Below are 23196 nucleotides of genomic sequence, written 5' to 3'. Positions count from 1 at the left end.
TATTAAATGAATCCGACTAAAACTGTGGTTCAACAGAAATAAATTAACTTGAAATCTGACCAAACAGAGATAATTGTCATGGCCTGTGTGTTGGTGCGTGTTTGTGTTCCTGGTTTTCTCACTAGGGGGCGTGGCGGATCCACCTGGGTTCTCAGGTGACCGTCACACCTGCAGCTGGTCACCGATCTCCACTCTTCAAAAGCCGCCGCCTCCCGATCACCAGCGTCTGGTCGGTTTGTGGTCAACGTGGGTCAGTGGTGTCTCCTCGTGTTCCGTCCCGTCAAGTAACATTATATATTTAACATCTTTTAAACAGACCCTTAAAATCTGCCCTTAAATTATGAGTTTACACAACAGTTAATGTGAACACATCATCCAGAGATACATTATTGATTGGCTAAAAGCTGAATAAAGACCCAACACCCCCATTATTAAAGGTCACGCTCATGTTTAAACCCTGACCCCCAACAAGCAACAGTCACGCTCATGTTTAAACCCAAATCAATCAATCTTTATTTATATCACGTCTGTTACAATCAGAATTGTTTCTCGGCGCTTTACAGAATCTGAGGGCCTGACCCCCAACAAGCAACAGTGGCAGGAAAAACTCCCCTTTAACAGGAAGAAACCTTGAGCAGGACCAGGCTCATGTAGGGGGACCCTCCTGCTGATGGGGGGGCTGGATAGAGAGAGGAGAGGGGGGAGGACAGGTAGAGGAGAGAATAGGTAGAGATCAGGGAAATACATTAATTATATTAATGATAATAAACTGCCCTTAGAATTGAGTGGGTCAGTGGGGTCGGAGGTCAGGAGGTCAGCATACAGCTGTGAAGGCGGCGATACGTGTAGATCAGTGGTTCTGGACCTTGTTGGAGGTACCGAACCCCACCAGTTCCATATGCGCATTCACCAAACCTTCTTAATGTAAATGTTTATTTTCACCTTGTTCAAAGAACAAACCCACAGTGCTTGAACTCACAACAATCTGCATGACTGCAAACCAGTGTGACTTCTGCTGTTGCCTTGGAGACCAGTTCAGATACGCGTGGCTTCACCTTGGCAAGCGCCGCTCTCGTGTCATTTTCACAGCAAAGTCTTTTCTTCGTTTTTACGTCCAGCATCCTCCAAAAGGATTGCTCGCAAAGACATGTTGTAACAAATGCCATAAAAAATTCCAGGGCTTTATTAGCAATAACTGGATCCTTTTCCCTTTGTTGACACCAAAACCTTGAGAGCGTTCTTGTTCTGAAGAGTTGCTGTTGAACCTGCTGAATTTCAACGATTCCGTCGAGGTATTCATCATTGACACCTGCTGTCCCAACAGCAAACGTGGACGCTGTCTCACCCGTGCTGGAGATGACGCTCCTGTAGGGGAGTGTCCGCCCAGAGACGTTGCAAGCTCATCTCAGTGCGTGGAAATTGCTCAATTGTGCGCTAAAATGAGAATGAACTCAGAATCTTTGAAGCAATCTGCACGACAATGCTGGTGTTCTTGCAAAAACGGGGCTAATTCCAGACGCATGGCAAAAACAGGGTGCAGCACCTGTCCCCGGGACAACCGCCCAACATTAGGACGGTGCAGCAGGACCTCAGATTCACAGCCCGTTTCTTTACACAGCTCACTGAAGATGCGGAGCCTCGGAGCACTATTTCACACATAGTTCACACCTTCCACTACAGTTTTTAACACTTCTGCCAGTTTTGGAGGCGAGGTTTTTGTTGCCAGCGCATGCCTGTGCAGAATACAATGCGTGACAATGATGTGCGGTGCATCGACCCTCACTGACGCACCAAAACCAGACTCTTCCCAGCATGACTGGAGCTCCGTCCGTACAAACTGCAGAAACCACATCCCATGAAAGATTGTCATCTCTGGAGAAGTTATCCACAAGCTTCTTCACATCGGCTGCCTTAGTTGTTGTAAGAGGCTTATAAAATAAAATATCTTCTTTTATCATGTCGTCTTTTATATGGCACTGATCCCACTTGGCACTGATCGGCCAAGCAATGTAACGTGATCATCTGCAGCCAGTGACGGCCAAGCGGGGCGTCATCACGAACTGGCACAATGAGTCGGGTGTGTCTTCCCCTCCGTGGCGGAGGCCCCGCCGAACCCCTGAGACTGGCTCACCGAACCCCCGAGACTGGCTCACAGAAAAACTACACAAGAAATAACATCACTGATCTACTAGGTGTGGAGGAGAGGAGAGGAGAGGAGAGGAGAGGAGAGGAGAGGAGAGGAGAGGAGAGGAGAGGAGAGGAGAGGAGAGGAAGCCATGACCCAGCAGGGTGACAGAGGCCTGTCAGGTGATCATGTTTCTGGACCCCGGCAGCCTCGGCCTATAGCAGCATAACTAAGATGTTAACCTAATGATTAGAGGCCTCCTAAATATGGTAATTATGTCTAGGATAATAAATGGAAGGTTTTAAGTTTAATCTGATAAGGTTTGGGTTTTTACAGGACCCGTAAGCAGGCAAAAACCCAGCACTGCTGAAGGTGAAGGAGGCACTGCTGAAGGACAAAGAACAGCTGGAGGAGGGTAGATTTCTTTGATGGGATTAGAAACCATCAGATCCACAATTGTTGCTTCACTTCCCAAAAATCCTCAAATCCCTCATCTGGATCTTTTGGCTCCTCAACATCTAAGTCCTCCATCAACTGGGATGTCTCCTCAGAATTGGGGTGCATGTCTTGTAGAGGTTCATTATTCTGCCTCAGCAAGTACTGCACCCCAATGAGTTCTCCTGACAAATATTAAATTGGGAAATTTTGAATAACAGAACCATCCCAAACTCAAATAAAAACAATGCACACAGGCACTTTTGACACTACCTGTGTATTTTGCAGGTGGTGAAAACCCTGGAATAAGTTTCCTGCCAAACACTTTCTCGTAGTTGCTGTTCACACAATGAACCAACTCCCCTGCGTACGTGCGCAAAGTTGAAGGTTCAGATGTGACAGCAGCAGCGGCCCGGTCTTGATTCCAGCGACTGAGTCCTTCCAAAAGGTAGATTTGGTAGTTCAGCAGGTTCGCACTGTTCCCTTGAGAAACAAGTAAAGGAAGTAAAGTGTAAGAGATTCCTGATAAATGAGAAAAAGTGAAGAGTTACACACAGAGAACACTATTTATAAGGTAATAGTCAGAACCCCAAATCACTGTGGCTCATAGGCCAACAACTTTAAAAGCAAAACACCATTAAATCCCCTGGCCTGAATTCTCATTATAAAGAGTGATCATGAACATTTAGCACAAACCTGGAATGAATCGATTCAAATGGCAGTGAAACGATTCCAGAGACGTGGAACCCCTGGCACAGCGGAATGTTTTTAATACCACTCCTCCCTTTCTAGTGCTCCCAGTCTCCGTGTATAAAGCCAAGCCAGGAGGGTCCTGGATGCACCTCACATGCCGCCTTTGGATGCGCCAGATGTGCTGCATCCTAACAGTGTCGAGAAGAGGAACACCCAGTGCATCATTCCCCTTGCCAGTCATGAGCTCCGTAAGAAGCTGATCAAGGAGTTGGATGGATGTCTCCTCTCCACGGGTCCGTCTCCTGCAGTGCAGCGCAAGCTCGTCTTGTGTGATGTGTTTGTCCAACTCCTGGTCAGAGAGAGCGGGCCAGCCCTCCTGCAACAGTTGTGCCTTCTTGGCCCTTCTGAGCTCCGCCACATCTGTTGCATCCCACTCAAATATGCAGGCTGACATGCGTGCCATGAAGGTGGGGTACAGCTGATGTGCATCAGTCGTACATCCCACTGCCAAACGACGCATGAAATGCCAAATGTCTAGACGGACAATCAAATTTGGCCACCGCCCAAATTTGGCCTTGATCTTGGTCTCGCCCACCTCTTTACAGCAGCCGTTGTCCACATAAAGTGCAACAGGAGGATCCATACCTGCGCTCTGGTACCTGAGGAAGTCATGTTGGTGCATTTAGTTTTTCATTCTGAATCCATCCATAATGTCACTTTCATTTTTTGCAATTCTGTTAAGCATTTTAGAACTCGTTCTTTTAAATAGCTAATAGTTCATCAGTATTGTCATTATTACCTCTCGATCAGGCCTGCAGCCATAAAGGTCCAATGCTGGACCCTCACTGGCTGTTAGGACACTAATGAGTACCTGACCCATTTCGTTCCCCACAGAAGTCAGCCACTGGGCAGTGCCCTTGGCAGTTCCACTGAGCTTCTTGGTGATCTGAAAATTCAAAAACCGTCAGAACATTTATGTAAAGATTGAGTGTATATTATTTGGAAGATGAGAGCTATTCAAATTCTAACCGTCTTAGTAGAGTCCATTTTTAAAATGCATCCATAGACTGAAGTTATCTTAGCCTTAATATCCTCCAGCCTCTTCAGGATATCTTGACTGTACACAACAAGGAGCCACTTATAGCTTGGTAACACCGCTGATACTGGGGGCTCCTGGAAATGTGGTTGCAGCAGTCTAGAGGCATCCATGAAAGCTGCACACTGTGCTGTGTACTGAGCAACCCGCTGGAGCCACTCCTCGCTGTGGTTCTCCTTTAGCTGGAGAATAATCCTTGATGGACTGTTCCCTAAGCCACGCTCACGCAGCTGACGGATCACTCTGATGTCACAGGCATATCTTTAAAAAGGAAAAAAATTATTCTCTCTTTCTCCAAACTACATTTTGATGTGTAAATATGTGTAGTGAGTGCATATGTATGTATTTGTGTCGTGTACCTGCGTGTCAGGATGACCCTAAACTCTGAGCGGTGCTCCAGGTCCAGCTGCTGGAGAATTGCCTGACTCCATGACAAGTGGCTAGTTCTGCACTTGGTGCATATCAGGGTCTCTGTGACCAAGTTGTAATAGCGGTCGACATCAAGGACCTGGCGCACTCTCCTGTGAAGACCACCGCTGGCCAGTGGATGCCCATTACATGCTGGCTTTAAGCAGAGCAGCCGTACCTTCCATAGCCTGTACGGCATCCACAGCAGCAGAGACTGTGCGAAGAAACGGCAAGGGGTTGGAGCCTGGTGGTACACCAGAGATGGCTGTGGAGGGAAATACCACAGCTGAAGCTGGTCACGCAACTCCAACTTTCCACCTGAACCAACCCTGAACAAAGCTGATGACACCCACTTGTGGTCCTGCTGTGGCATTGTCTTTGGCCACAGCAGTGGGAGAGCAGCAGAATGCTCTGGCTGAAAGGGGTTCTGTTAAAGTACAGAAAAACAAGGAGACCTGCCTTTTAAGACTCATCCCATGCAATAGTTTAAGGCAAAACAAAAGTATCATCACTTTTATCTATTTATGTTGAGTGTTTTTACCAGGTTGCTCACAACAGTATGATCCGTCACAGGCTGAGCAGGTGCTGGTCGCTGCACAGATGGTGGTAATGGGGGAGCAAGGAAGGTGTCTGGGGATGCGGAAACAGTTGGACGAGACGGGGAAGGTTGATGAGGCTGCTTTGGCAATGGGACAGGATCAGGAGATGGGTAGATGGCTGAAGCTGCCCCAGGACCCTCATGTCCCGATGCAGTCACTGGTACCTATGGGGTTATATAGATGTGACATGTTATTATTTGCTACTGTCATACATTTGTATGTACATGCCAAACTTCATAATATGTTCTTATATTCACCTGGGAAGGTTTTCTGGAAACGTTCAGGTTTGGCTTTGCAGCTCTCACATGTTTTCCACCAAACCTTGATCTTTCAAACTTAAAATAACATATATCAAACTCATAAAACATATATCAAAATCAAAAGCCTTGGAAATTAGAGGCAAAACGTTGCATCGCTATGTCATAAGATGTTTTTATGCTTGAAGAACATTTGGAGTAAGTAACTTTGACTAGAAATTAATATCAGTATGTTAAATTTACCATTGAAATATTTATCCTCGACCTTGTTGGAGCAGTGGAGACATCAGTAGAGCTGACTGGACTTCTCTGCGGAGGAGGAAGGGTGACTGATGTGTCACCTGCATGGGTTGTTTCTGGAACAACAGAGGGTATCTGAAAAATACAGCACATACAATGAGTCAGTCAGGCATACGTATGTTAGACTGAATTAAATAATTGCAAGAAAATGATTTGGAGGCTTCATTTACCACAGAGAACGAGTGTGCAGGACGTGACACTGCCGAATCACCAGTGGATGCAGACGTGCTCTGGCCAACAATGCATGTTGAGGCAGCAGCAGCAGCAGGAAGCTGAAGAGTCACAGAAACCATCAAGAAATCATCATTTGCCCAGTACGAGCACATGGATGAAATCAGACGACGTACTACCACGTCAGTCACACGTTGACTACTGAGCACCAAATTCCCTGCAGCACTGATCGGCCAAACAATGTAACGTGATCATCTGCAGCCAGTGACGGCCAAGCGGGGCGTCATCACCAACTGGCACGATGAGTCGGGTGTGTCTTCCCCTCCGTGGCGGAGGCCCCGCCGAACCCCCGAGACTGGCTCACAGAACCCCTGAGACTGGCTCACAGAACCCCTGAGACTGGCTCACCGAACCCCTGAGACTGGCTCACCGAACCCCTGAGACTGGCTCACCGAACCCTGAGACTGGCTCACCGAACCCCTAGGGTTCGATGGAGCCCGGGTTAAGAACCACTGCTGTAGATGGATACGAGGGGGTGGGGTGGGGGGCAGAAAAACTACACAAGAAATAACATCACTGATCTACTAGGTGTGGAGGAGAGGAGAGGAGAGGAGAGGAGAGGAGAGGAGAGGAGAGGAGAGGAGAGGAGAGGAGAGGAAGCCATGACCCAGCAGGGTGACAGAGGCCTGTCAAGTGATCATGTTTCTGGACCCCGGCAGCCTCGGCCTATAGCAGCATAACTAAGATGTTAACCTAATGATTAGACGGCCTCCTAAATATGGTAATTATGTCTAGGATAATAAATGGAAATACAGAATTAGTGTCAATAATCTTTTTCAAAGAGGAAGGTTTTAAGTCTAATCTGATAAGGTTTGGGTTTTTACAGGACCCGTAAGCAGGCAAAAACCCAGTGATAAAAAGTCCAAAAACTAGCCTTTATTTAACAAAATCAAACTGGCCGTCCTCCTGGACCGCAGGGAAGCACTCGTCCAGTCTTCCAGGGCGCAAAAAAGAGCTTCAGAGCGGAGCCAACACAGGAGTCAAGTCCTTCGTGTTCTCTAGTCCAGCAGGGCGGCGTGGAGACCTCGAACAAGCAGGAAAACACCAAAACTCTCCAACGCTGGCAGACAGGCGCTCCGTCTCCAAATCAGCCACAACGCGTGTGTTCACTACCGATTCATTCCCCCATAGATCGCAGTGAGGTTCTCACATTGCGTCTGTTCATGTTCAGCTGGTTCATCAGCGACTCTGTAGCAAAAGTAGCTGAGCTACCAGGATCCAAAAACACACAGGTTGTCACCGTCTTGGTTCCTTTTTGGGCCTTGACGCACACAGGAATGATTGAAAGAGCACAATCGTCTTTACCGGCCCCCGTGACACCAAAAGTTTCAGCAGTTTGTACCAGGGCACTTGACACAAATTGCTGTTCACAATTGTCTCTTCTTGTTTCTTCTCTTGGATCTTTGTTGGTAATGTGCAACAGTGGGGGATGCGGTCTGGAGCATTCTTCCCATTGAAGCTTCTGTTGGCAGCTGCTGCTCATATGCCCGTGCTTTAAACATGCAGAACACAGACCTTTGCTCCTCAAGAAACCAATCTCGTCTTGTGTGGTTTGCTCTTGGATTTCTTGCAGGCTGTGAGGCTGTGCTGTTCTCCTTCACAGGAAACACTAGTGATGGGACGAGCGACACTGGTGCGTCAGCACTGTGCCGAGAGCTCAAGAGTGAAACCCCGTCTCGGTGCGTGTATCGCTTTAAGAAAGAATCACGTGACCGATACAGGAATTGTATCGTTTGGATGTGCCGCGCCAAAGTGTGTTTATAAGGAAACAAACTGTATCGACATGTCGTGGGTTTGTTGGATGGAGTTTTGCAGTTGCGCAATTATGGATCATTCTAAGAAGTTTTCCCCAGTGTGGAATAATTTTGATCTTGTGACTCCAAACAAGGGAAATCTTTTGCTCCTTTGAGCATTGTTTACTGTTGTATACAATTTTTAACGGTGGCGCATTGCACTCACTTTATCAAGTGAATGACCTGTGATACATATGATAGTCAGTTAAAAAGCCTTACAGTTGCTTTATTCATTTTATCTCATAATAACGAGATCCTGATCTTGAAATCATGAGATAGGGTGTCTATTTTTTTAACAAATGAATGCAATGCGCCACCTTAGTTTTTACTGTGTTCTGGTAAGAGGTTTGAATTGTTTTCAGATAAATTCACTTTTTATGTTATTGTAGGTGAAGTGTCGGCTCTGCTCCACAGAGCTCTCTTCCATCAATAAGAGCACTTCATCAATGCTGAGGCATTATAGAGCTCGGCATGGCAATGGAGAATTGGCAGATACTCGTGAGAGAACCAGAAAACACATCCACATCTGCATCAACTTGCACTTAAAACTCTCTGCTCACCATCGTCATCTGCACCGTGTGAAAGAGGATTTTCTAAGGCTGGGGAGCTGGTGTTCAAGAGGAGAAATTGCCTTGGAGCAAAGACACTCCAAAAACGTTTGTTTCTCAATAAAAATTCATAAACGAATCACTTTTTCGTATTATTTCATATGATTTAACAGTTAACAAAAAATGTGTGTACATAAATAAAAAAATTGTAACTCAAATTTGCTATACAGTGATCCCTCGCTATATCGCGGTTCATCTTTCACGGCTTCGGATTTTTTTATTTTTATTTTTTTATACAGTGCCTCTGAATCCTGATTGGCTCAGGGGCTTTACTGTTGTCTAGAAATAAAATATTGACGCTGTACTGTATTGATTTTTCACTTGTCACCAGTTTTCGTTTCTGTACATTCTGCCAACTTTACGTTTGCACTTGGTCGCTTAGCAACCATGGTGAGAATGGCCACTGAACTTCAGCGCACGGCACAAGAATGGGACCCTTTGATGAGTCGTTCATTGCAGTTCTCAAATATAATTGAAGGTGGCATATCCGTTTATAAAAATCTTCTTGCCCAGAAAAAGAAAGAGCGCCAACAACTACCCATAACAATGTTCTTCTCTCGGAGAAAGACTCCTGCGCCTTCCGTAGAAACAGACGCTCCAGAGGAGCGGAGTCAGGACGCAGAGGCACAGCTGGGACTGAAATACGCCAGTGACAATGTTTCCAACCTTGTATTACTAGATTAAAATTATTGTTTTAAACAAAGTTTGGTCTTTAAAACAGGTTTTGATGTTTGGTTTCATTCTACTGTTCAGTATTGCATTGTAAAATAATTAAAAAATATAAAGTTGCTACTTCGCGGATTTCACTTTTCGCGTGTTACTTTTGGAACGTAACTCCCGCGATAAACGAGGGATCACTGTATTTTACACACCAACTCAGGTTCAGCAAACAAGGAATTCCTTTACCTTCAATCATTTTATAACTCCTGCAGGGGTCACTAGTGGGTGACCAACACAGTTTGTGTAGTGTGTCAATACACTCCTTGAGGTATCATCGCCCCATCACTAGTAAACACGAGGTTTGTTGAAACCATCCACTGAGACAGGTTGTGCTTTTGTTGCTGTCTGCCTTTCATTCTCAGTCCTCGTGGGCACGACGACTGTTGCGAACACCTTTCTTGACTTGAACGTCTCTTAGTATTGTGGTTTCGGTCTCAGTCTTGTAGGGTCTTTTGAGTTTGTGGTGTTCTCGTTAATGTTTCCATAGAGTGGATGCAGCAGATACTTAACTTGCTGATTTATGAAGTCCACAAAGTCCTTGAACTTGACTCTTTTCTTTGTTCTTTCTTGCAGGTCACAAGCAGACTTCCTCCAGGATTCTTTGAGCTTGTATGGAAGTTTGTTTGCCAGTGCCCTTATATTAGCCGTGTTATCCAAGTCTTCCATGTAGCTAATATCCATCATTGTGTTGGAGCAGCCGGTCAGGAATAATGCAAACGACTGAAGAGAAACACCATCGTCTGGCTTGATTGTGGGCCCGTCCAAAGCCTCCTTTATGTATGCCTCTGCTATTTTGAAGTCGTCACCGAAGAACTCCTTCAACATTCGTTTTGCTTCGGCATATCCTGCTGTAGACTCCACGTGCATGCAGCTCTTAACCACCTCATGTGGTTGTCCACTTGAAAAATTCAAGACGATCACGATCATCACTTGTGCGGCCTTCAATCCCATGTTCAACGGCTCTAATGAAAGATTTATATTCCAGTGGGTCCCCTTTAAATGTTGGAATGGCGAGGTCTGGAAGTAGCAAAGCTTTAGGACTCTTCACCAGATATTCCGTCACGCTGGCTTGCTGGGAAATAGCTCGGCAAAGTCCTTCGAGCACTGCTCCCTGTGGGTCTATACGCTCAGGTTTTGGTGCAGATGGAACCGGTTGAGAAGTTGCTGCTGGAGCATTTGGTGCGACTTTGGGTGCTTGTGATGTGGGTCTTGGTGACAGCTGAACGGCAGGTTGACTGGTGGGCCATGTGTGTGTTTCTTCATCCTTTTCACCAGCTTTAACTGTGCCACTTTCTTCTGCTGCAGCCTCATCATTTTGCAGCGCCTCCATTTTAGCGTCGGACTCGGCCAGCGCAGTTTGCATGGCATGCATTTCCTTTTTAGCCTTTATTGAAGCTTCAATCCTCTTTTGTTGGGCTTCAAACGCTGCTTCTCGCTGCCTTTTCTCTGCCTCTTCCATGGCCAGTGTTTTTTGTAAAGCTGCAGCCTTTGCTCTTAATGATGCTCGCTCCATTTCTGCCTTCAAGCTGATTGAAGATGCTGATGAAGCCGAGCTTCCACTTTGTGATGTAGCTTTACTTCTAGTGGTCACTTTTGTAGTTGTCGATCTGTCTGTGGGTGTTATACGTTTGTCACATTCTTCAGCATGCTCAGCACGCCTCAAACCCTCTTTCATCCACTCCTCACATTTCCTGAAAAACATGTCCATAGATTTATTTATTGGATCAAACCAGCTAGTTTGATCATCCACAAATTCCTCTTCTTCCATAAATTTCTGCAGGCAAGTTTCTCCAAAAACTCCATCTGCAAGCCACTGAAGTCAACACGAAGCTTATTCTTTACAGTGTCCACGTTCACATCATCCTCCATTAGCTGTTCAATTAGCTTTCTTAAGCTAATTAGCTGTGAGAGCTTGCGCTTGCGAGCCTGGATCTTTCTCGACTTCTGATCTTTCATGCCCTTCTCAGTCATTTTTATTATCCTTTTCCACTGTCCTTTTCCTCCATGAACAGTTCTTATTTCCACTTTAATAAAAACGCTGAATCACCACGGAGTTTCACCTCGTTATTCAGCCGAACAACGATCCTTCCTGGTTCACTCACGGATCTCAACGAGCAGACTTGGATCAATTCACCTCCGACGCCAGGCTGACGAGCTCCCTCACGCAGCTCGTCACTTTCCTCCTCCAAAGGTCTCCGAGACTTTTCCTTCTTTTATCCTCCGTTTCCAGTTAGACAGCTCCACACTCCAAAACTCCACGAAGAGCGAGTTTCTCGACTAAATGTAGGTTCCTAATGGTTGAAGCCACGAGCCCGACGCTCTCCTCTCCTCTCCTCTCCTCTCCTCTCCTCTCCTCTGCTCTCCCCTCTCCTCTCCTCTCCTCTCCTCTCCTCTCGTCCACAAAAACACTCCAAACGATTTCCCGGTTCTCATGTTTTACTCCAAAAACATGGACATGATACAAAAGATCCAGCATGACATAAAAAACAAAAACAAATTCGGATGGCTTGAAATCCAAAAAGGCAAAAAACTTAGCTAACTAGCGAGCGAGAAACTGCGTGGCTCCCCTCCATGACAACCGCCCCACGCTGCGCGAGACACAGTCTTTTATACGTAAATGACTGGAAATGTCAATTAAGGCCTATACGCAATTTTAAACGTAAAATCCTCCACGCACACCTGAGTCAAATAAATGAACTAACAACTTATTAATGAACTGAAACGGTACTTAGGCTCCTACAATAAATCGTGTCTTTGTGAAGGCTTTACCGGCTGAGGAACAACCATCGATCTCTGTGGCTGCAGCCTCCAAACTGCTGGCAAACATGATGCTGGGATACAGAGGAATGGGACTCTCTGTGGGAAGCATGATTTGTGGATGGGATAAACAGGTGTGTATGCGTGTGTGTGTGTGTGTAGAGATAAAACAATACCAGTCATAGCAGAATGGAGCTTCCCCTAGTCCTGGTTAACTATACAGAGCCCCTAACTAACCCAACTCCCTCTCTAGTCTTCGTGAAGAAAAAGCAACCATTACCAGCCACTGTCTCTTGTTCCCTGGATGTGTCCCAGTCTCTACCCACTTTACCCCAGTCACAGTAAGATCCCCCAACACCAGTTCCCCGACTGGAAACCAGCACTATACCTCAAAGAGGGTCCAGGAAATTTAAATGCCTGTCCCAAACCTCAGCAGAACTGGTTTATTGCTCAAATCCAACCAGTGCACAGAGGGGGGGCAGGTCATCATAACACTGTGGGGCGTTCGTGGGTGGTGAAGGTCATTCTGAATTCATTTTTGATTAGAGTATTTGCTGGAGAAACTCCGTTCATTAAGTCAGTAAACTGGAGTGACCTCTGACCTTCAGCATGAAATAACCTCCTCACCGAGTTGGTTTCCTCTTTAAAGGATGAAGGATGAACAAAAAGTGACCTTAAACACATAATGAGGTCACTCCTTACCAATATTACCACAGTTAATGGAAAAAACTAAAAACATGACCGTTAGAAAACCCAGAAATCAGAGAAAACATGAGAGGAACAGATAAAAACACTCTGACAACATCAGGCTTCAACATAATGAAGCTTGAACGTGAAGAAGAGGAAAAACAAACGCATCATAACAGCATCTCTCTGCAGGGCCCTGGTCTTTACTATGTGGATGAGAATGGGAATCGGTTCTCCGGGCAGATGTTCTCCACTGGCTCTGGGAACAGTTATGCCTACGCCGTGGTGGACAGCGGCCTCCGAGAGGACATGACAGTGGAGGAGGCGTACGATCTGGGCCGTCGGGGCATCGTCTACGCCACACACAGGGACGCGTACTCTGGAGGAGTGGTCAATAGTGAGTTCTCCCAGAAACAAGCCTCCTATTCTGGAATAATCATTTCTGCCTTTTACAGCTTGTATCTGGATTCAAAACTCATTTTACATTGAAAACTTGAATCGGACTCTGTTAAAAGTCTCAATTCATAATTTAATATCTGAATGCAGAAGAAACATCCAGACTGATAAAACCAGTCTGGTTCTGGATGGAACAGGGCATGTTCGATAGGGATTAGAACCCTTTTTGACAAATATGTGAGTAAATCTGGAGTGAACTGAATAGAGGTTGTGTGTGTGTGTGTGTGTGTGTGTGTGTGTGTGTGTGTGTGTGTGTGTGTGTTTCCAGTGTACCACATGATGGAGGACGGCTGGATCAAAGTCTGCCAGGACGACGTGTCACAGTTGATCCACCTCTACAAAAAGGAGATGTTCTGAGCGACTGTTGCTCTCATGCAGCCTGTTTTATACATTTTCTCTCAAATGTACCAGAATTGTGGCGAAGCTTTGAATAAATCCTAAAATAAAAAGGTTGTTTGTTAAAATCTTTTTTTCTATTAAATACAAAGAACATAAATGTTAGGGTGGCTAAATTCTGAAGACACGTCCTGCTCAAATGTGGCCCAGTTCAACGTACAGATGTTGATGCTTTATGCTGATATATTCTATATATGACGTCGTTCACACTTTGGTGTTCTGCTGAAGTTCAGATGTTGAACCCATGTGAGGTGGAGTTGAGGTAGAAACAGGAGTGTAACAGGCAACCAGTAATAACTGGGTGTGAATGTTAGTTTAACAATCTAATACATGATGATATGACACTTTGAGCATCAGTGAAATAGATGAAAAGTCTAAAAATCTGCATCATCATGTTTAGAATACAACTTTATTTTAATAATTCCATCACAGCTGGTTCATTGTTTCACTAAAATATCTGCAAATGTTTCAATATAAATATTTTAATGAGAAAAAACCAAATTAGCTGCTGTTGAAATGTAGCACAGCTTATTTCAGTCTCATTATGGGACCAGTCTCAGAACTCTGCTGAAAAGAACCAACAATGTTGGAGAGAAACAGCTGATAGAGAAGAGAAGGATCAACCTTGGACTCCAGAGAGAGATTATAGATGGATTATAACAATGTACCTACAATAACAGCTCATTTACACAAAGTCTTTCTGGTCTTTAGTTTAATTAGGAACAATTTCAGTTGGTCTTTTTACAAACTGATTTTCAAACATCTGATTTAATGACAGAGACCTTCTGATTTGGACCATAAAACATGAACCAGACTGTCTAGATGAGGAGCATCTTCACTGTTTAAAGGCTTTCTATAGGCTAAATTAAACTAAAATAAAACTTGACAGATCAGGAGCATCACAACCTGAAAGGAATCAAAAAACTCACCAAAACAGGGTTGGGGATTTTATTGAAAAGCAAAAATCAGCATTAATCTAAATCTAAAGCAGCAGAAAACTCCTGCAAACATCTTTAATTTGTTTCCAACTTCAACTTTCATCTCTACAACACAATCAGGAAATCATCTTTTAAACAAACCCTTTAAATCTGCCCTTAAATTATGAGTTTACACAACAGTTAATGTGAACACATCATCCAGAGATACATTATTGATTGGCTAAAAGCTAAATAAAGACCCAACACCCCCATTATTAAAGGTCACGCTCATGTTTAAACCCAAATGATGACAAGAGTGATGATTTCTGGTTCTTTCTGGTTTAAATCAGTTGATTTTAAATTAAAACTAAAAATCAGAGCAAACACCACAGTTTTATGCTGAATAACAGCAAAGATCTGATAATTACAACCTCTAACGTGTCTAATGGTTAATAAGCTGTTGCATTTATTGCAGGAGAACACTCCTCGTTCCAGAGCATCCTGAAAAGAAAAAGACCAAATAATCAAACACATTAAACCAGAATATTCATTGTTGATCCAGTTTCACCAGAGGAGCAGCTCAATGAATCAAAAACAAGTATAAAGCTGCTCTAACATGAAGCTACTCACCCTCTTCATGCTGACGGTTCTCCTTTAGTTTGGATTTGGCTTCAGTGGCTCCTGGACCTCAGAGTAACCTTCAACTGTAAGGTCAGAACAAAGATTCTTAGAGCAGAAACCACAGTTACACACAATTACTGCAAGAGAAGTTCAGCAAACACCAGAGAAAATCCAAATGTGATTCAACTTTTACTCACGTTTGGTACATTTGCCTGAAATTGAGAAGAAAGTCGATTAGCTTTGCTGCTTTAGATCTTTGACAGAGATTTTATCAACGTTTTCTTCTTCTTTTGTCATTTAGACTAAAGCCAAAGCAGAGTGAAGGATTAAAGCTCTGCTTCCATCTCCATCTCTCACCTTTCTTCTTCCTGTAAAGGAGGAAACCAACGACGGCGATGAGAACGAGAGCCAGAACAACAACTGCAACAGCAGCGATGACGGCCGTGTTACTGGGATCCTCTGCTGGAGAGGAAACAAGCAAAACCATCAAAACCAGCACAGATGACAAAGACTAAAGAAGATCATCTCCAAATCTGTTCATCTGTCTGAATTATTCAAGTGTGAGGAGAGCTGACATCTTTGGACGTTTGCTTGTTTGAACATTTGCTATTCCTGCTCATGTCCTGTAATTAGATCCTGTTGACTAAAGAAAAGAAGAAATATTCCTCAGACAGTAAAATCAGAGTGTGCTTCTCACCACCATCTCCTCTGACCCCAGGCTTCCCCCAGTTGGTCCTGATCTGGGTTTTGTCCAGTGTTCTGGTGATTTCCTTCCCTCCAGACAGCTGAAACACACACTTGTAGCTGCTCCAGTCTTCAGGTGGGACTGAGGACACTTTCAGGTCAACACTCATCTGGAAGGTTCCGTCAGGGTTGAGGAGCATCTCTCCGTGGTCCACGTCCTCATGGAGCTCCTCTTCACCTTTCCTCCAGGACAGTGTGGCTCTGTCGGGGTAGAAGCCTGTAGCGTGGCAGCTGACAGGAGAGGAGGGGGTCTTCTGGAGCAGAGACACTGACGGCAGCTCTGCAGGAAAACAAAATGCCAGGAAATTTTCATCAGAAGATCTGGAATTAAAAATTACAGTCTAAACAATTCATTAACATAATATTCATACATCAAGGAAAACATCTATACAAAATGAAGCTAAATCAAAATAAGCTTCCTATTACAATACTTATATTGAAAATATTATTAAAAATAAAGTAAAATCAGCTTCTCGTCCTCCTTGAATGAACCAGGTCATGTGACTCTACCTGTTCTCATCAGTGAGCTCTTTCCATAGTTCACATACTTCTGCAGCCAGTGAATGCACACTTGGGTGTAGTAGATCTTCTGTTGTTCTATCTCAGCTTCATCCTGATCCCACTTCTGTTTGGTTTTCACAGCCTCCTGTTTTCCAGCGACCCAGATTCCTTCCTTCAGTTTAAATGAGATAAAATCTGCTCCATCATAACCAAACTGATCAAATCCATTCTTCTCTCCAGTCTCATCATCCCACTCACAGCCGCACATCTTCTGGATTATGTGGACACCTGAGAGACAGAGACAGAGACAGAGAGACGTAACATTTTACTGAGGTACGTGTATGTGTGTGCCTCTGTAACATCTGGTAAAACAAATACACGCAACACAATAAATTTGTGGACAAACATGAAACAAACCTCTAGTTTGATTGAAGCGCTGCTCTGCAATTTCCATGTTCCTTTTCAAGGTCTGCTGGGTGAACAACAGTGTCTGTGTGCTCTTGCTCCAGTACTGAGGATCATCTGCTGTGACTTCCTTCATCCACTCCTGTTTGCGCTGAGCTCTCCTGGTGTTGCTGTCATAGCGAATGATTGGAACATCATCAACCAGCCCAACAGCCACAAACTCTGGGAAGTTTGGAACTCCAAAGGATCCAGTGTAGAAATACTTCAGAGTGTGAGTCACTGTAAAGTAATTGGTATAGCTTTCAAGATTTTGTAAAAATAATCAAAATTTCAGAAAATTGTGTTGATTTCGGTTGCGACAGATGGTTGGGTCACACTTTGGCATGAACAACATGAAAGCATGGATCCATCCTGTATTATGGTGCTGGGAGTGTAATGGCCTTGTTTGGCACAAAAGAAAGAGGAGAGGGAGATTAGCAAACATGCTACAACTGATCGCTACATATTTCCATAGTGATGGATAATTAAGTAAAACACGGTGGCTTCGTTGTTTGCAAAATATGTGACTCCTTTGTTTGAGCTCTTCTGCAGCAGTGCAGCAAACTAACATCAACTTCGGCTCAATTCAATCACCATCTATACATGGTCAGTGCTTTTAATCTTTAAACCTTTTATCTGTAGGGCACTCTGTTTTACATTTCTTCTGTGAAAGGTGCTATTCAAATAAGATCAAATTAAAGTTAAGTAAAGTTAAGAAAGTGGGGAGGAACCAAACAAAAACAGTGCCAGCTGCAGTTTGCAGGACTAACTTGGCAACAGGTCTTTGTATAGAGTCCGATGCTGATGTTCCAACTCCTGCAGTTGGTTCAGTGGTTCAATGAATTATGCTTTTGTTTTCTGTGCAATTTTAATGACTGTTACTGATGTTCTCATATCAATAGAAGAAGCAGAGGAAAAGGGAGGTTTCAGTGGCCTGAAGAAAAACCCCTGTGCTGCTCAAACACTTGCTGATGATGTGAGTTTCCTTTTGAAGGTCTTTACACCTTCGGAGGTTAGTTTCTGTTTCTCTAAAGATGAGTTGCTGTTTTTTGATAGTCTTTGACACAAACAAACAGACACACAGTAGTTTTAATTGTTGAAGAAGCATAGGATGTGTGAGCTTATATGTTGCGTGTTATATCATTCGATTATTTTTATACTGCTAATTAAGTGTTTGGGTTAAAATTATGATTCCTTCCCACCACTTCTTGCTCACCACCAGAAACACCCCCCCACCCGCTAGATACTAACACTGAAAAACCACTGAGCTGGTTCCTACTGACCTTTCTTTTTTTTTAAAAGTTCAATTTGAAATTATTTCTGCTCATTATCAGAAGGTAAGTCATAAAAGTAATCTAGCAAATCCAGTTTCCTTCCCAGCAAAGGCTGTTCATCAAACACTTTTCTCTTGCCACAGGAAGAAATGATTGTAGGTTTAAAAATGTGACAGGTAAGGTTCAGTATTTTACTGTGTTACTAGAGAAAAGCAACCCAACACACGTTTGTGTAAGAACCAGTTAGTTATGGTGGTTTAGCAAGTATGGAAGAGTATTGGGTCCACCCATGAAAACAAACAGAAAAACAAACTGAGAGGAGATGTGTGGCCCTAACGTCCTCCAAGATAATTTAATCAAATCGCTTGTTTGGGTTTTTCAGAAAATAGTGTTGCCATGAAGAGGAGGTGATTTAGCAAAGAAAATAACCACAAACAACCCATTTGTTAAAAAAACAAAACTAAAAAGTTTTGTCGTTAAAAAACGCGACTACGCCCAAAATTACAAAGGATTTTCTTTTACTTCCTCAGATAAGCTTAGAAAGTTTAATCTTAAAATGTAGAAATTATGACTGACCTGCTGATGTCAGGTGGAACACGACTGTCAGCGACAGCACAACCCTCATTTTAATGTATAGAAAACATACTCTAAAGCAGAATGCGCATGAAGTGGCGGCTGTAGCCACTGGGACGAATGAGTCTCTTAATCTCGGTTTCTCCAGCTCTCAAGAAGCGCTTCAACCAATGAGAATTGGTGAGAGAGAGAGAGAAGCGCGTCACGGGTGGAAGACCAAAAACGAAACTTTCGGTCAAAATGGTAACTTATGGTTTATAATCGTTGTGCAACATAATTTAAAATAACATATGCAAGGATGAATAAAAGTATAAGTAAAGTGCACAAGTACAACCACGTAAAATCGCTTTGGTGCACTTAATACATATTGTGTAAAGGTTTGAAAATAATAATAAACATTCATTATCTGATACAAATAAGCGTCATTTGTTTTCAAAATTGTATAGAAGTTATTATTTTTTAAAAGAGGTCACAGAGCCTATAGAAATCGAAGAGATAAATGTAGTAACAATCGAAGAGATACATGTAAAACGAAAGGTTAAATAGACACGCATAGTTAAAATTACCCTTTCCATAAAGGTTATAGTGCCTCTACTGGAGAGAAGCGGCCGAGCAGCTGTGGCTGTTTCTGGGAAATCACGTGATTGACAAGAAACGTTATTGTTGTTATTCATCATTGGTTATTTTAGTCACAGGGAGATCCAGCAGATCTGTGGGATAATCTCAGGTTAGCTGCACCAACTGGTCCTGTTTGATTCCTCTGTAAGAACATGCCTGAACAAACACCAGTTCTGCAAGTTCTAAACAGAAACACAAGCATTATTAGTAGTATTGTTGTTGTGCTCTTTTCTTTAAAGCATTTATTGGTTCCTTCACAGATTCAAGGTCTCTTGTCCTCAGTTGACCTTTCAAGAGAACATCCTGTTGACTACAGGAAGCTTTTGCATCCTCACGCGTCCCTGTACTTTTTGTTGTCTCTTTTGCTTAAATTGTACTTCGCTTATCATTATCACTGTACGCCAAATACACACATTAACCTAAGATAGGAATGAAAAGTAAAAACAAACAAGGTTGGGTTCAAGTCGTGGATTATTACTTGTCAGAGATCGCCCTCTAGCGGTGCAACTGGAAACTATCTTTAAACCTGACCAAGCGTGGTACAAGAAACAAGTTCCGGGTAAAGAATTGACTTTGGGTAATAATAATAATAATAATATCTATCCATTCATTCTTGTTGGTTCGCTCAACATCGATTATATCGCCATTATTCCGAAAGTGTGAGCAAAATTTGCTTTCTGTCTTGCTTGTCCTCGTCGCGTCGCTGCGCTTGAAAATGAAAGTAAAATCAAACAGGAACTGAAGGGGAAAACCGACAGTTCGAAAGAAAAGCAGCGAACTGGCAGCACCTGGTACCAGAAGAAGACTTTTAATCATGACTTACTTCTCTACAATCTATAAACTGTCCCTGGTTGCAGCAGTTTGCTTTGTACAAGGTAATTTTGAATGTTTTCGCGGTATACCGGTAATAATTATGTACCAGCCTAATTTCATACAACCACTTGTTGCCCCTTTTAAATTGAATGCTTTTCTTTTGTTTTGTAACAGATATTACATCGCATTATCCTGTCATCTGTCCGTTTCTCACAATGTTTACCACTGTATGCTGATTAAACACGCGTCCTTTGTACAGCTGAGGACAGCCGCTGTCCGGTGTTGGAATGCTGGTTTGTGCAAGAGAAAACAGGTCGCGGAGGAGGTCTGACTGCGGCTGTGGACCAGGAAAGATCCCTGCTCCATGTCAGTGCTGGTGCACACAGTCAGACCCAAAAGGTTCCATCTGACATCAAGCCTGAGAGAATCTACTTTGTAACTGGTGAGTTCAGGGAACATGGTGAATTAATGTCTTAAAATGTCTTCTTAAACCTTATTTTTGAAAATGGGGTTACTGTTACAGTTTAGTCCACAATTCGGCCTGTTCTTGTGGTTTCTGTTTTACAAAGGTTGGCACACAAGTTAATATTTGTTAAAAAATTTCTCCTCAGATCCAGCGGGCTCCTTCTGCCACCAGTCTCTGGACCCTCCCAGGGGCTCAATCGAGAAGCCCTCATGTGAGACCAACCCATTCCTGCCGTACCCCTCCTCCCTCAAATGGGCAGCGTCGCTCACAGATTCTGAAAGGAGTCCCCACTACTTGCAAGCTGATTGGTTTTCAACTTCCATCCTGGGCACCAATAAAGAGCTGGCCATCTCTGGGATCATGCGAGCTCCCGCAGCTTCTAAAGAGCTCAGTGGTAACCAGTGATGTCACACATCTCTTCCACTAATGAGCTCTGTTATCTTTTCTGCTAAATTTGTGAATTTGTTTTCCCTTCTGTTCCTACAGTGATCCTGAGCACGACCACTAAAACAGTTTCAGTACACACCAGGCTGGGGGACCCAGTGCGGTTGGATTGCAGCTTCTGGGTCGACCCCTCCTCACCTCTGTCAGGGTCTGGGTTTGCTGTTGAGTGGCGCTACCAGTTCAGAGGGAAAGGACGGGTGGTTCTGGCTTATGACGGCAAGACAGACCACCTGGCTGATGATGATGAAGGGGCCACTCTGGACTTTGATGCGCTGCACAAGCGGGGGAATGCATCTCTCATCCTGCAAAAAGCCGAAGTCCATCACTCTGGGATGTATATTTGCACAGTGTTCCTGCCATACCTTTCTACCCAGGTGACGATGGAGCTCGAGGTTGTAGGTGAGGGGTAAAGTTGAATTTTCTGTTGTTTGTTTTAAAAGGCAGGAGACTTCAGAAAGTTGTAATTATGTTCTTCAGAAGAGACACACACTCACATTACCAATTCAATTGGGGCTTATAGAAAATAAGCACAAACAGGAAGGCCACATTTATTTAACTGTCATGTTTCCATTACCCATGGGATTGAAAGACTTTAACATTGACCCACTGACATATTCTTTGTCTCCCTCTGCTCAGAGCCTCCATCCCTCGCCATCCACCCATCCCCATTGCCTCTCACTGTGCCTGGCCAAATATTAACTGTTCAGTGTGATGCATCTGGCTTCGCTCCCCTCTCTCTGACACTGAGCTGGCAGTACAAAGATGTCCATGGGAAGACCAAATATTTGGGATCAGGCAGAGTAACTGGCCACAAACAGGCGTGGGATGGAACCTACAGCCAGAGCAGCCGGCTGGAGCTTGATACTGCCACCATAGACCTGAGCAGAGGAGGAGAGCTCACCTGTGTGGCTGAACACCTTGGTGGTGCACGGCAGGCCAGTGTGGCTCTCAATATGCTGGGTAAGTGGTGACAATATGGATATTTATCATTCGTAACAATATATTCACACCACACCAGAGTCAGTGACCAACTAATGGAAGTTATGTCGTTTTAGTGAGATCAACAACTAAATGTGTGCACATAAGAATTTACTTTTGTTTTTTGTCTCATTCAGGGTTTAGTACTCCCACAATTGAGGACTCGATGGCCATGGTTGGTGTAGCACTCGTGCTGTATGGTCTTATCAAATTCATCTCCTGGACCTTCACCAGCTCAGGTAGTAAATTATCCAGAAACAAAAATTTAAAAAAAAGGCTGCAACAAACAGTCATAGGAGTTCACAAGCGAAAAAACAAACAGAATTTAAAGTTCAAAATAAAGAATATAGGATACATGAGGTGAGAATAAAATTTTGTCTTTTATTTTACTTCATTCAGGCTCGGGTGAAGCTGAGAAACCAGAAAAGGTAATGTTTACTGAGTATTAAATATGTTTTCTGAATATCCTTGAATGTAGTTACCACCTTGCTGCTCTGTGTCTATTCTGTCACCTGCAGCTGCTTCTGTGTATTTTTCTTACATTGTTTTATAACACACTTTTCCAACAGAAAGACAAGTGAAGAAGAAAGGCCCTCCTTCAGAAGTGTCACAGAACTACCAAACATTCCGTCTTAACAACTGGAATTGGTGTTCAGGATGGTGGGCAAACTTTTCTGGTTTTGTACATACAGTATGTACAACAACGACAACAACAATAACAGGAACTGAAAATTGTAATGGACCATTGATGATTTTATTGATTAAAAAGGGCTTCTGGTTTAGTCTTCTAATAGCCAGCTTATAACTATTTCTATTTTGGCAAAGAATGTTAAATCTCAATCCAAAAGGTTACTCGGTACTAAATAAAATATGAAGACAAAACCATTAAAATGCCCCATAACAATAGTGTAAAGATTTATATACACACATCCTCAGAAATCTTTTGTACATATAAAGACAAAAAGTTGTAGTGGTTTTCTGTTCAGGGTTGTGGAAGACTAATGCTCATATTATTTTATGTTTGTTTATTTTTTTTAAATCTGAAAACGACACAAGGAATAAATACAGAAAATGAATCTGTAGATAAACTACATTTTATGTGAAACTATTTTCCCCTTGTTATTTAAATATCCTGAGAAAGAGGACATTTATTAAATGAAATAAAGTTCATTTCATTCAGTTCATTTCGTCTCCTGCGCTGTTATACAAAATAAACAGGAAGCGGTTCGTCAACTGGGGGAT

General features: G+C 43.4%; 5 protein-coding genes across 9 annotated transcripts; 2 read left to right on the top strand and 3 right to left on the bottom strand.

Annotated features, from left to right (window-relative positions):
* Positions 1–2494: 2494 nt before the first annotated feature.
* LOC115251711 (uncharacterized) lies at positions 2495–3999 on the bottom strand. Its single transcript, XM_029845075.1, has 3 exons — positions 3257–3999; positions 2834–3043; positions 2495–2745 (listed from the first exon to the last, which is right to left on the bottom strand). Exons 1-3 carry the CDS (start codon positions 3933–3935, stop codon positions 2570–2572), a joined length of 1065 nt encoding a protein of 354 aa, XP_029700935.1. The 5' UTR covers positions 3936–3999; the 3' UTR covers positions 2495–2569.
* Positions 4000–4499: 500 nt separating this feature from the next.
* Positions 4500–6302, bottom strand: LOC115251712 (vegetative cell wall protein gp1-like). 2 transcript variants are annotated; one of them, XR_003890239.1, is made up of 7 exons: positions 6084–6302; positions 5857–5988; positions 5614–5691; positions 5299–5520; positions 5111–5184; positions 4709–5022; positions 4500–4610 (listed from the first exon to the last, which is right to left on the bottom strand). XR_003890239.1 is itself a non-coding variant. In XM_029845078.1 (6 exons), exons 1-6 carry the CDS (start codon positions 6237–6239, stop codon positions 4917–4919), a joined length of 768 nt encoding a protein of 255 aa, XP_029700938.1. In that variant the 5' UTR covers positions 6240–6302; the 3' UTR covers positions 4580–4916. The 2 variants fall into 2 exon arrangements, 1 of the variants encoding a protein (XP_029700938.1); XM_029845078.1 differs by having other exon boundaries at positions 4580–5022.
* A 6491-nt stretch (positions 6303–12793) lies between these two features.
* On the top strand, positions 12794–13617 carry LOC101061837 (proteasome subunit beta type-8-like). The gene is made up of 2 exons (XM_029845501.1): positions 12794–13106; positions 13434–13617. Exons 1-2 carry the CDS (start codon positions 12794–12796, stop codon positions 13520–13522), a joined length of 402 nt encoding a protein of 133 aa, XP_029701361.1. The 3' UTR covers positions 13523–13617.
* An 878-nt stretch (positions 13618–14495) lies between these two features.
* On the bottom strand, positions 14496–18794 carry LOC101067560 (major histocompatibility complex class I-related gene protein-like). Of its 4 annotated transcripts, none has more exons than XM_029845071.1 (8): positions 18639–18794; positions 16762–17028; positions 16354–16632; positions 15797–16123; positions 15457–15561; positions 15297–15317; positions 15109–15182; positions 14496–14979 (listed from the first exon to the last, which is right to left on the bottom strand). In XM_029845071.1, exons 1-7 carry the CDS (start codon positions 18685–18687, stop codon positions 15133–15135), a joined length of 1098 nt encoding a protein of 365 aa, XP_029700931.1. In that variant the 5' UTR covers positions 18688–18794; the 3' UTR covers positions 14496–14979; positions 15109–15132. The 4 variants fall into 4 exon arrangements, with proteins under 4 accessions (XP_029700931.1, XP_029700933.1, XP_029700932.1 ...); XM_029845073.1 differs by having other exon boundaries at positions 15297–15311; XM_029845072.1 differs by having other exon boundaries at positions 15457–15558.
* An 888-nt stretch (positions 18795–19682) lies between these two features.
* On the top strand, positions 19683–23138 carry tapbp.1 (TAP binding protein (tapasin), tandem duplicate 1). Its single transcript, XM_003969083.3, has 9 exons — positions 19683–19830; positions 19976–20128; positions 20326–20508; positions 20678–20926; positions 21019–21375; positions 21613–21936; positions 22092–22193; positions 22354–22382; positions 22524–23138. Exons 2-9 carry the CDS (start codon positions 20068–20070, stop codon positions 22533–22535), a joined length of 1317 nt encoding a protein of 438 aa, XP_003969132.2. The 5' UTR covers positions 19683–19830; positions 19976–20067; the 3' UTR covers positions 22536–23138.
* Positions 23139–23196: the final 58 nt, after the last annotated feature.

This window comes from Takifugu rubripes, chromosome 12 (assembly GCF_901000725.2).
Source record: "Takifugu rubripes chromosome 12, fTakRub1.2, whole genome shotgun sequence".
Classification (NCBI taxonomy): domain Eukaryota; kingdom Metazoa; phylum Chordata; class Actinopteri; order Tetraodontiformes; family Tetraodontidae; genus Takifugu; species Takifugu rubripes.
This window is presented reverse-complemented; position numbering and strand designations above follow the sequence as displayed.

What these genes read in the sequence shown, in the direction of transcription:
- LOC115251712 (XM_029845078.1), bottom strand. Translation starts at nt 6,239, where the DNA reads ATGTGCTCGTACTGGGCAAATGATGATTTCTTGATGGTTTCTGTGACT. An exon ending in TTTCCAGAAAACCTTCCCAG is followed by an intron (nt 5,521 to 5,613) that starts GTGAATATAAGA and finishes ATAACCCCATAG; the next exon opens with GTACCAGTGACTGCATCGGG. An exon ending in ATACTGTTGTGAGCAACCTG is followed by an intron (nt 5,185 to 5,298) that starts GTAAAAACACTC and finishes GTACTTTAACAG; the next exon opens with AACCCCTTTCAGCCAGAGCA.
- LOC115251711 (XM_029845075.1), bottom strand. Translation starts at nt 3,935, where the DNA reads ATGCACCAACATGACTTCCTCAGGTACCAGAGCGCAGGTATGGATCCT. An exon ending in TTTGAATCGATTCATTCCAG is followed by an intron (nt 3,044 to 3,256) that starts GTTTGTGCTAAA and finishes TTGTTTCTCAAG; the next exon opens with GGAACAGTGCGAACCTGCTG. An exon ending in ACCACCTGCAAAATACACAG is followed by an intron (nt 2,746 to 2,833) that starts GTAGTGTCAAAA and finishes AATATTTGTCAG; the next exon opens with GAGAACTCATTGGGGTGCAG.
- tapbp.1 (XM_003969083.3), top strand. Translation starts at nt 20,068, where the DNA reads ATGACTTACTTCTCTACAATCTATAAACTGTCCCTGGTTGCAGCAGTT. An exon ending in AGCAGTTTGCTTTGTACAAG is followed by an intron (nt 20,129 to 20,325) that starts GTAATTTTGAAT and finishes TCCTTTGTACAG; the next exon opens with CTGAGGACAGCCGCTGTCCG. An exon ending in GATGGAGCTCGAGGTTGTAG is followed by an intron (nt 21,376 to 21,612) that starts GTGAGGGGTAAA and finishes CCCTCTGCTCAG; the next exon opens with AGCCTCCATCCCTCGCCATC.
- LOC101067560 (XM_029845071.1), bottom strand. Translation starts at nt 18,687, where the DNA reads ATGAGGGTTGTGCTGTCGCTGACAGTCGTGTTCCACCTGACATCAGCA. An exon ending in GTTCCACCTGACATCAGCAG is followed by an intron (nt 17,029 to 18,638) that starts GTCAGTCATAAT and finishes ATTACTTTACAG; the next exon opens with TGACTCACACTCTGAAGTAT. An exon ending in TGGGGTCAGAGGAGATGGTG is followed by an intron (nt 15,562 to 15,796) that starts GTGAGAAGCACA and finishes TTTCCTCTCCAG; the next exon opens with CAGAGGATCCCAGTAACACG.
- LOC101061837 (XM_029845501.1), top strand. Translation starts at nt 12,794, where the DNA reads ATGAGAGGAACAGATAAAAACACTCTGACAACATCAGGCTTCAACATA. An exon ending in CTCTGGAGGAGTGGTCAATA is followed by an intron (nt 13,107 to 13,433) that starts GTGAGTTCTCCC and finishes GTGTGTTTCCAG; the next exon opens with TGTACCACATGATGGAGGAC.